A 12,437-nucleotide genomic window follows, 5' to 3' on the forward strand; every position below is an offset into this window, starting at 1 on the left:
TTGTGATATCCATCCTTGGCATTCACATGTAGCCCCATGTAAAAAACTAGTTTTGTGGCCTGTTCTTCATTAAGTTTGACATGAATAGCATGTATATTGAAGATTATGAACAAGGCTGGAAGCAAATTCCAGCATAACCTTGCCAAGTGGGTCTAACGGGATAGCTCTAGGTGTAGAGATTAATCACCTTTTATTGATGATGGTCAATGTAGGACCTTCTGGCATTATTTATCAAGATTTTATTGGTTTTCTTACAGTTTGTTGCTGGCAGGGATTGATTTAGTAGCTTCACGTATCCAAACTTAAATGTAGTCTCTCTCTGGCAGTACTTATTCAGAGGAGCATGAGATAGGAGTGTTTCAGGTTTGATATGATTTTCCAAAGTAGCTTTGCTGGAGGTCCTGAATTGAATGGCTATAGGTCTCAATTTTCCTGCTTCCAGTATCCTTATGTTGTGAGCTTACCAGGGGACGAGGCTAGCTGCGCATAGTATATTTTCACCCATGTAGAGTTCTATGTTTCAGGCAACATATAAAGCTGGTTTCAGTTTGTTCAGTGCAGTAATCTCTTTTGGCTGCTTATGGCACTGCTGGGAGTTTCTTATCTTTGTAGCAAATTGTGATTCTTGTGCACGCAAGAAGCCCTGCTTCATTGTATCATATACATTTCACATGATCTTTCATCTTGTAGCCCTGGGAATTGAAGGGTGGATAATTGCCTTAATTTTGCATCCACGGGAGTTTTTCATCGAGTTATTAAATGAAAACACAATTCCAGTAATGGTTCTGAGTATTTAAGGAGTTACTTGACTTAACTAAGTTTAAGATTTGTTGTGAACTGCATCTCTGCAAAAAAAGCATGCCTTTCCACATATTCATGTTTCATTTGGTTCTGTAGAGGTCTCCAGTGTAGCCTTTTCTCACTGTATTTGTGACAGAATATGGAAAAGTTGATACGACTTTCAGTACAGCTTTGCCAGTTGTGGGAACGATTGAATCGCTCAATATCTCCTCTGTGTTCTCCTTGTATCAGTATTTGTGTTCCTCAGGTGTGCCCAGCAACAGTATTTGTATTCCTTGTGTCCACCATCTGTAAAATATGAAAATGGTGCTCACGACAATAAATCATGCCATCCAAATTTCTGTCGTTCATTTGGATTGATTTGACAGCCCTATTCTCGCTGGTAAATAACACCATCAGAATTTAATTTAATTTAATGTCGTGAGCACCATTTTCATATTTTACAGATGAAGCATTCATGGTCACTAGGGGAAGGGCTGGAATCTTCGGGAAAAAAAAAGATTTAATTATCTTTGACTTTGTGTGTTGGCTTGGCAGGATTGACGCATGAATGCCTCGTATTTCACGTGTTCACACTTCACACAGAGCTAGAAAATGAGTAGCCATGAAACATGTTGAGTTTTTGTGACTCAATAATAGCATGCGTGAAGGAGGTCCCAGAGAACAATATCAAGCAATAAACTTTCGTCGATAAAATGGTGGATCTTGGATTTGAATCATAAATAAGGTAGGTTGACTTAAGTCAACTTAAATTTATGTTTTTTATAAATTCTAAAATATAACATTATTTTAGATTTTGACTTCAGTCAACCTAATATTGTAAAACTTAGTTTAGTTTACCTTGAACGGATATCTAGACATCCGTTTTGAAAGCCTCTGTTCTCAAATAACATGCTCTGTTCGAGCTGACTTGATTTTTTTCCTCTTTTATTTTTTTTGTTCAAATGTCATAGATTTGAAGAGATCATTGAGTTTTTTTGGATAAATAATTAAAAATATTATTTATCGGTCACTCAACACAAAAAAAAATTATGATGCATATTGAGTTATTAATCGCATTAACCTTCTAATCTCCCATGGTTGGGATAGAAGTATACTCCAGCAAGAAAAGAATTCCTGGATGGGATCTATAGAGGTAGTCTTCCAATTAAATTATATATAAGTAAGGAATTATTTTGGACACCATGGAAGCCACCCATATATTCCAAGGAAAAGCCTGTAGGGCACAAGGATTTTGTTTGTTTTCGGTCAACATACAAATGGAAAATCCATTCTCGTGAATGAATCCTGAATTTTTTATGGCTGGAAGCTGTTGATCAACATCATATGATGGGAACACATTTATTATTTGAATATGAGTGTTCAATTTGCTCCTTTTTCCGAGGTGAGAAACAAATCTACGGAATCATATAAAAATTTGACATATTGATTAGTCAAGTTTTTTATTATTGGGTTGTTGGGTTTCCCTGCCGAGTTTAATAACTATTATATAATTGATATACAATTGATCAACCCTTGTTTTTAGCAAATAATATTATGGTTTTGACGATGATATATATGAAATTAAATTCATTTCAAAGAGAACTTTTTGCTAAATTCAAGTACTACGTTCATGAAAAACGTTTAGATAATGTTTCTTGGGAAATCAGAACTCAAGTATGAGATGGCCATCTCACATTTTATATTCCATGATTAATTTTCTTCAACAAGAACAGAAAAGACCTCTCCCCCTCCCCTAGTTTCACTTTTCTAGGACAAAAAGAATTCGAAAATGCAAAGTGTGGCAGCCCAATATGACATAATTAAGAAGCCACATGCTGTGGGTTTGGAACTGGGAAAAAAATCATAGAAAAAGCTGTCTTCTTCAATTACTCCAAAATTTAAAGAATCGTCAGTGCATTCTCAAGTCTCAACAACCTTGTGCTAGGATTGTTGCCATTATGTGCAGCAATCATAGAGCATCTGCAGCCTATCTTCTAGAAGAGGATGGCTGCCATTACCATTGTCAAAGAGGGCTGCTAGGTGCAGCCACCGTTGTTGAATGAGCTGGAGTTTGGCAGCCACCAATGTTGACAACAAAGCAAGAAGAGCTGCCATGAAATGCCTATAAATAGAGGCATTATGTGAGAGCAAAATGTAGAGAGTGTGGTGAGTGCAGTAGAGAGATCAAGAGAGAAAGAGGGGCTGCAATGGCAGCAGCTGCAAGTGCAGCAAAGAGCAGCTCCTCCATGTATGTTGTAAATCTTTCTTTATATATCTCTAATAATATAGACTCTCCCGTGGATGTAGGCGTTTTGCCGAACCACGTTAAAATATTGTGTCTCAGTGTGCTTAAGCCTCCTATGAGCAAATATCAGTACATCACCGGTCGGAATTCCCAACAATTGGTATCAGAGCTCATGGTTTAAAGGGGTGTTTGATTTTTGCTCAAAAATAAAAGTTCTCAAAATGGTGTTTTGACCATACCACTGTGTAGAGGAGGCCGAGACGAAGCCACTGGTGAAAACGGCATCAAAAACGGACGTCAAACATGCCCGCACGTGCCCCCACGCTCCAACGAGGTGGCAGTCTACAGTAAGCATGCAAAGGATGACATCAGCATGATGTAATTGTGATGTTAGTATGCACAGTTGGCATGTCATGTCAGCGACCAGTCATCTGCCATGTCATCATCGCGGGACCCACCTGACACGTCATCAGCCGCGAGCCGAGCTGCGAGCCGAGGGATAAGATTTTGTGCAGCAGAGTCTACGTGCAACCGGATCTGAGATTGAATTTGGGTCGTTCATCAGGTCAGAATTGTTTTGATCAAATCTTAGCTGTCTGAAATGCGATTTGGGCGATTTCAGACTTATTTCCAGCTAATTTGAACGTTCCGGATGCAATGGTACGGTTCGATCGTTGAGATTTGAGACTGAAAGTAGTGGTGGTGGTGAATTAACAAAAGAGATTGCCCGATCAGGAGGCATCCAATGGTCTTCATGGTGGACGTTGGAGATGATGAAGAAGAAGAAATCGTACATGTTTACCCAATTGCATGTGCTGAACTGCTAAGTGGGGAGAATTTTAATTGCCTTGAGGGAAGGCAAAATTGGGACACTCTGGACACCCAGTTATGTGGACAATTTGAGGTGAAGAGTGAAAATTGACGAAGACCAATCTTGACGAATCTAAGAACTGGTAGTCTCGCCAGATGTTGAGAAATCATGTATTAAACCAGTATATTCCAGATCACTTGTAAAGGAAAGCCGCAACAAAGCTAGCAAATGGTTGTATATATAGAAAGACAGTACGATGGATAGATATGGCCTAAGAAGTTCTGTCTAGGAGATTGGGTTTTAAGCGGGACCAGTGTGACCCCTCCAATCTTTCCTGGGAACTTGCTTAGTGGAAGGATTATCCATACAGTACTATTTTCGTATATATAGCAGTTTGTAATGAAACGGTTGAAGACTAGCAAGATGACGGCACAAAGGAACAGTTGGGTTCCGTATGTTCAAGGATCTGATGAAGTGGTGATTTCTCCAATGAAGTTAGATTCGGTGACTGTGATTTCTCGAGGGAGAATTGATGAAGACCCTGATAATGGAAGAGAAATACAGCAAGGGGATAAAGATTGACACCTTATTTTGACTTGGACAGATGTTGTGACAGGATGAGCTGCTGTCAAACATAAGCAAGGAATAGGGAGAAACCTGGAGAACAGAAATTGCACGATTGCACACGGAGATTGTGCTGGAGTACCCGTAGGATCCAACAAGGTACTGTAATGAGACAACAGGTGCAAGGAGAAGAAGTGTTCCCAGATGAAGCTCAGAGCAGAGACTGTTAAAGTTTGTACAACAGAAAGTCTTTTATGCTCTTGATGAAGACAATATGCGAAGACCTTTCAATGCATGCAAGGATGGAAAGAGAGCTGTTGTAAAGGCACCTAATTGAGGGGGTGCAAACACCTGTGATAAAAGGCGACCGCTTATGATGAAAGGCGAAGACACCAAAGAGAGTTGGTGTAGGTGGAGCTATCAAGCAGAAAGGCATAGAAGCTCCAAACATAGAAATCGAGGTGGAGGATTGCGAGGAGTATACCGCAAGTTTCTCTTTCTATGTGATTAGTGGCAGTTATCTCTCCCATAGTGCACATGGTGGTAGAGAATTCTGGAGCCACTTTGAAGCATCTCAGCTGAAGGAGGATGCGACCACCTATGAAAGGTGAAGACACCTTAGATGGAAGGTGTGTGAGGGCCATGATAGAAGCCCCAGTTCAGACCGCCTCATGACAACAGGCGAAGACACCTTAGAGAAGGTGTGAGGGCCATGATAGGAGCCCCAATTCAGACCGCCGCATGACGACGAGCGGAAACACCGAAGGAGAAGGTGTGTGGGCCACGATGTAAGCCCAGTTCAGAACGCCCCAGAGCCAATGTGATGGCTAGACATGAGTGGACAGGTGTATAGCCAATGAAGTGGCTATGATGAGTATGGAGATAAATGCAGGATTGACTTTCATGGATATTGCCCTCATGCTAAAGATCAATGAGCTAGAAGACATTTGCCTTGGATAATAAGTGTGTGACTTGTGGAGCACTAAGACGCGGCTGCTATGAAGAAGCAGAAGGGCATGCTCAGGTTCCGGGAACGAGTTGACTCTTGTCAAGGTAGTGAGCTCGGTAATGGCATTATAATACTCAGAGTATGAAGACAGATATGGATCAACCTTTAATGGGCTGCCCCCATGGTTAAAGGTGGAGAGCTACCTGGACTCTTACAACTAAGAGCGAGAGACTCACGGAGAAGTAAGTCGTGGTTCCTAGGGTGGAACAGAGGGCAGACGCAACTCCTGGATGAGTAGACTCTTGGAAGAGTGGTGAGCTCGTGATCATATTGAGATACTCAGATAATGACTGTCGCACTTGGAAATAGAAATTTCCGTTTGAGGGGGTGTTGTAAGCCTTGATGTAAGGCTTGATGAATCATTCCGGACTGAGCATGGTTGATACGCTCGAAGGGGAATGTTGTGTTCTAGAGACAAGCATTAACACTCTTCAGATGTGAAGTGGCAAACCATCTGGTTGTAGTGATCCTTTTGTGTGAGAAAAGGTGTGCTTTGGTGACTCTGGTGATTGAAAGGTTTGGCAAGTACCTGGAAACTTGACCAAAGACGCTCTCGGAATGGTAAGCTTGAAAGAGCTGCAGAATGCAAGCATGTGCTGAAGAAGCAAGAGAACAATTGCCTATATAAATGGCAAAGGGGGTGATTGTTAGGATTGTTGCCATTATGTGCAGCAATCATAGAGCATCTGTAGCCTATCTTCTAGAAGAGGATGGCTGCCATTACCATTGTCAAAGAGGGCTGCTAGGTGCAGCCATCGTTGTTGAATGAGCTGGAGTTTGGCAGCCACCAATGTTGACAACAAAGCAAGAAGAGCTGCCATGAAATGCCTATAAATAGAGGCATTATGTGAGAGCAAAATGTAGAGAGTGTGGTGAGTGCAGTAGAGAGATCAAGAGAGAAAGAGGGGCTGCAATGGCAGCAGCCTTGCTGCCATTGCAGCAGCTGCAAGTGCAGCAAAGAGCAGCTCCTCCATGTATGTTGTAAATCTTTCTTTATATATCTCTAATAATATAGACTCTCCCGTGGATATAGGCGTTTTGCCGAACCACGTTAAAATATTGTGTCTCAGTGTGCTTACTCTCCTTTGAGCAACTATCAGAACACCACCGGTCCGCGCATGGGGTGCCGGAATTCCCCAACACCTTGATATTGTTTTCTTCGGCTTTATGAAATAGGCCTTCGATTTCATTAAAAAAGAAGAAGAAAAGAAAGAAAATGGCACAGGACTTTATTGATCCCACACAGGTCCATGTCTGTGGACTCAGTTCGTGTCCCATGCTTCCCTGTTGCTGTGGATTTACTTTGAATGGTCACTTGCTTTTTTCAGCTGACCAAAAAGTTTAAAAGGTTTGAAGAATAAAGCATTTTGAAAGAAATATCTCTTTCAATATCTTGTAGCACCTCACATAATCATATCCTGGTAAATTTGTACAAAGAATTTCACATATTTGACCGATAATCTTATTTTTTTTAATTAAAATCATGTATAAAAATATAAAATTATACATAAAATACATTAGTGATGGCCTATACTTGGTAGTAAATCATTTATAATTATTAGTACGATTTATTTATGTATAATTCAAGATAACTTTTATGTTTAAAAACCATATGGTGTTTAGTTATATGTTTGTTATTTTTTAAATGAGTTTATATTATGTATTTCAAAAAATCATATCAACTGTCTAACTTTCATCATGTATTTTTTTTTTTTTTTGTGCTTACTTGGATATACCCACATCTTTTTTAAAAGGTGAAGCTAGTCTTGTTCGGGATCCGTGACTACCCCTCCCAACAAGTATGCTTTTCAAAAATTAAACTTTGTATTCTCGTCCTTGTAAGGTTATAACGATATTTTAACCATTAGATCAATACTTCATTGATTCATGCATCATGTATTATTTGGTACTTAATAATACTAACACATATAATATATATTTTTTTATATTTTTGAATAATTGTAATATACTAGCGTGATAATTTCTTGTCAATTTTCATGGACGGAAGCCTAAATAACACTAGACCAATAAATAAATCATAACATTTGAATTTAATGACAAAAAATACAGAATGTCTCTCGACCAATTAACCTTCTAAGAATTGCAATTGGATCCTTATGAGCTGCAGAAGAGCAAGCATTGCCCTGCCTAGCTCAAACAAGAACATAGGTTCTATTTCTTTCTTCTTTTTTTATGGGAAAATAAACAATTCTGAGTTTGATATGTCTCTAATGACTGTCAGCATGCATCAAGAGAAAGCCAAAGCTAGGGTTGTTAAGCAGATTTGATCTTCATATATGATACAACCATGCAAGTACGTACGAACGATGGTTTGTGTCAGCTTCATAAAATATTTCTTGTTTCCTTTGTTTTATTTTTAAACTATAGTATTTATTAAATATTATTCATTGACTTCTCATACAACTTTTTAATTAAACATGGGATTCATAATTAATATATTTTAGTGCCACTAGTTTGGTCTTTCCTTGACTCACATGGCGTTAATTAGCTATTTATTCAACTCAAATCTTGAGATTGAGTCTAATTAAAATTGTTTATTTTAATTCATATAATATGAATGACTAATAATTAATATGGTAAAATTAGAGGTAAAGTAAACAAAAATTATATATTGTGAGACATCGGGAAGTAATAAACTATGGTTTTAAATAGATCGCCTCTCTCTCTCAAAATATAAATGAACTTTAAAAGAAACACCAATATTAAAATGAAAACAAAATATTAATATAAGAGAAGCCTCGTACGTAGTTGTTATATTTTATTTTTCATTGGAAAAGGATAAATAGAAGAAATTACGTTCATTAAGCTTAATAAAATTACGTATTAAATCACCCTGTGCACATCATTTTTCATTTTTTAATTAAATATGGAATTCGAAGTTCAAAGACGAGATAGAGCAAGAACTTGTTCATGGCCCTGACCATATCCTGTTACTTCTGTATTGACTCGACCGGAAGCTGAAGGTTGGCTGTGTCCAGTAATTTTCTTGCTTGGCAATATCTCATTGACAACAAAATTCTGCGCCAAAGCCCTTAACTGGAACTTCTGAATTTTTCCTGTTGAGGTTTTTGGTAACTCCGCCATGAATTCCACTCTCTTTGGAACCGTAAAATGGGGAAGGTTTTTCTTGCAGTAAGCGATAATATCAGATTCTTTGACATCTTTCGTGTCTCCGTTGGAGTTCTTTTTCACTGAGATGAATGCACAAGGACTTTCTCCCCATTTAGGATGTGGCATGGCCACCACAGCTGCTTCCAGGACTCTTGGATGTCTGTAGAGTACAGACTCCAATTCTACACTGCTGATATTTTCACCACCAGAAATTATCACATCTTTCGACCTGTCCTTGATTTCCAGGTAACCATCAGGATGAATGACACCAACATCTCCAGTAGCAAACCATCCATTCCTGAAGGCCTTGGAAGTTGCCTCAGGATCCTTGAAGTAACCTTTCATGATGCTGCTTCCTCTCAGGACAATCTCCCCCATTGTCTTTCCATCACGCGGCACGCTAACCATGGTGTCCAAGTCCTTGACGTCTGCATCAGCAAGAGTCAGTATGCTAATCCCTTGCCTCGCCTTGAGTTTTGCCTGATCCTGCTGTGGAAGCTTGTTCCACTTTTTCTGCCATTCACACACAAGTGCTGGCCCAGTAGCCTCGGTAAGACCATAGGCATGCGTCACGTGGAATCCGAGACGTTCGATCTGTTGGAGCAACGAGGCTGGTGGGGGTGCGCCTCCTGTGAGTATTTCAACCGGGGAAGTGATTTCGCGGCGCTCATGAGGCCTGGCCTCAAGCAGAACGTTGAAAACAATTGGTGCACAGCACATGTGAGTCACCGCATGTTCGGCAATGTTATGGTACATGTCTTTAGCACTGGTGTTGCGTATGCAAACGTTGGTTCCGCCTCGTGCCGCGACACCCCAAGTGAATGTCCAGCCATTGCAATGGAACATAGGGAGAGACCATAGATAAACAGGTGCATTTCCCATTTCCCATCCAAGAATTAGGCTAAGAGAGCTAAGATAAGCACCTCTGTGACTATACACAACTCCTTTCGGAGCAGATGTTGTTCCTGATGTATAATTCAAGGCTATAGGATCCCATTCATCTTGAACTAGCTCACCAGTGTATCCTGGATTGCCCCTCTGGACAAGCTGTTCATACTCCAGCTGGCCGAACTGGACACCGGTAGGTGTGTCGATGTCGTCAATAAAAGCAATAATTGATGGTACAGCGCCATCCAGGAAACTAAGGGCCTTACTTGCTAACTCCTTGTATTGGTAATCCACAAAGAAAACCTTAGCCCCTGAATGGCTAAGAATGGTGGCTATATTCTTAGCATCTAGCCTCATGTTGATAGTATTAAGAACTGCTCCAGCCATAGGCACAGCAAAATGCATCTCATACACTGCAGGAATGTTTGGAGCCAACACAGACACCTACATAAGCAGGAGAAAAAATTAAAAAATGATGATACGTTTGATACATCTAAAACTGGAGAAAGAATTCAAAGAATAAAGCTTGGTGAACGTACGACATCGTTTTTTCCGACGTTAAGGGACCGGAGGGAATCGGCAAGGCGGCAGCAACGTTCATATGTTTGACTCCATGTGAAGCGGGTGCCCTCATAGATAACAGAGGTACGGTTGGCATAAACAGCATTAGCTCTCTTCAAGAAAGTTATGGGGGTGAGAGGAACATAATTTGCATCGCATTTTAGTAGTTGATCCATTGTTGGAGCTGGGAGTATTTGGATAGTCTTGCTCGAAGATATGGGAAGAGAGGAGGAGAGTGTTTTGTGGAGTTTTTGATGGACTTGAAGATGTGCGAGTGGGGGGTTTAAATAGCAAGGACTTGAACATGAAGGTAGCCGGTGGTTTTGGAGAAATTATTATATGGATTTGATGATAATATTTTATCCTCTTTTTTAATAAAAAAAACATTGGGTGTTTATATAAGCAATTACGAACCTGGTAAAAGAAATAGTTCAAGAAACTCAATTATAAAATATTAGAATTTCGAGTTTTTTTTTTTAAACAAAATATAGTACCATATATTAGGCATATATTAGGTGGAGAATATTTCAATCTGTGGTCGGATGGAGTTTTAAAACAGTGTTACATGATCACATGTTATTATTTATTATGCACTCAAATATATTTACCAAATCTTACTGTATATTTTTCCTTTGTGTTTCTTGTTTTTTATTATATTCGAGTTAATCCTTTCAATATATCAACTTATTCCCAAAAAAATCTTATCATATTTATATATTTAACTGAATTTTAAGATATATAACATAAGAAATTCATGATATATAGTTTTTTGATATATTATTTTCTCTATGTCTAAGTTTTGATGATTGATTTTGTTTTAGAAATAAGGATTGATTGATCATTTCCTCTAAGAAAAAGATTGGTTATTAAATTTGATTTCAAGTATAGATTGTAAAATTAAAAACAATTTTCAAGTATAGATTATTAATACGAAGCGTTTTATTACTATTTTTGGATAAAAATATTTAAAAAGATGAAGATATATTATCCTTAATAATAATATCCAAGATGTAAGAATATATATATATTAATGTTGTTAAAGACATGTGTTAGAGATTCGTATTTTCTATTTATATATATTTTGAAAATATAAAAATGCATTCTAAAATTATTTTAAAAATATATTTATTTTTATATTTTCATTTTGAATCTCCAATCAAACAATTTATGTTCTCAATATTTTTATCTTTTTTTTTTAATCTGGTACAATAACTAAAAACTCCCTGATTTAGAATGGGAGAAATGTTGACTACTTCAATTCATGTATTGCTATTTAATAATAATAATAATAATAATAATAATAATAATAATAAATCAGTATCTACTGTTCCAAAGAAAACGGGACAAATGTTGAGTTCAAAATTCAAATGACTAGAAACAAATGCTGTCTTCGCCGCTTCTAATAATAATATTAATTTAATTTAAAATAATCTAATACTAAACGATCACCTAATCTTGTGAAACTTGGGTGGGTTACCACTAAATGAGTTTTGATGAGTTGTGCGGAAACTAGAGGGAAAATTACTAAGATATTACTCACATTAATTTGAGCACATACCATTAATTGAACATTAATTGTTTTCATTAAACCAGCTTTCTCAACTGATGAATTGATTTGAAACCCGATTGATTATTAGTTAATTTGAGAATATTCGGTTAATTAACTTTCTAGTCTGAATTATGTATTTTAAAAAATTAATATAACATTAATTTTATTTGACTTAAATAATCAAACGGATTAATTTACTGTCTAATATTTTTGTTTTAATTATTTTTTTAAAAAATATTATCCAAAATCAACTTAAGGTATCTCACCACGGTGACAAACACAAATAAATCAAGAATATCACCGATTTTATGTCATTATTTGGCCTTTATGATGATAATTATATGCATGATTAGTTGTTAATCTTTTTTTTATATAATCGTGGATATTTGAGTTAGCTTTCATGTGATTTAATAAATATTTTTTAATAATTTAAATACATTGATATATTTAAATTATTTTTAAATAAAAAATATTTTTAAAAAGCATTCTCAACATGATGACAAACACAAATAAACACAAATAAGTCAAGAATATCATCCATTTTATGTAATTGTTTGGCATTTCTGATGATAATTCTATGCATGATTAGTCCTTAACTTCAAGCTTGTGGATGTGAAAAGTTGCAGTAATTTATACACCTATATATTTCTGTAAAAATTGAAGAAGTTAGGGTTAACAAAATCAGATGGGACAAAACAATATTTGTTGAAGAGTCAACTAGGTTCGAAGTCTTGCTAGGAGAAAGTAGAGGACGCAGACATATTTCCAGCGTTTGATGACCACAGACTTAGAATAGGGCAAGGAAAGGTAAATTATATTCTCTATGTTTCTGAATTCAACATTTATTTTTTTAATGTTCATTCCTCCTATAAAGTTGTTGAAATATATAGGACAA

General features: G+C 37.3%; 1 protein-coding gene across 1 annotated transcript; it reads right to left on the reverse strand.

Moving 5' to 3' along the window:
- Nucleotides 1–8,212: 8,212 nt before the first annotated feature.
- On the reverse strand, nt 8,213–10,283 carry LOC133671019 (trans-cinnamate:CoA ligase, peroxisomal-like). The gene is made up of 2 exons (XM_062091634.1): nt 9,972–10,283; nt 8,213–9,876 (listed from the first exon to the last, which is right to left on the reverse strand). Exons 1-2 carry the CDS (start codon nt 10,167–10,169, stop codon nt 8,314–8,316), a joined length of 1,761 nt encoding a protein of 586 aa, XP_061947618.1. The 5' UTR covers nt 10,170–10,283; the 3' UTR covers nt 8,213–8,313.
- Nucleotides 10,284–12,437: the final 2,154 nt, after the last annotated feature.

The sequence above is a fragment of the Populus nigra genome, chromosome 13 (assembly GCF_951802175.1).
Source record: "Populus nigra chromosome 13, ddPopNigr1.1, whole genome shotgun sequence".
NCBI classification, from domain to species: domain Eukaryota; kingdom Viridiplantae; phylum Streptophyta; class Magnoliopsida; order Malpighiales; family Salicaceae; genus Populus; species Populus nigra.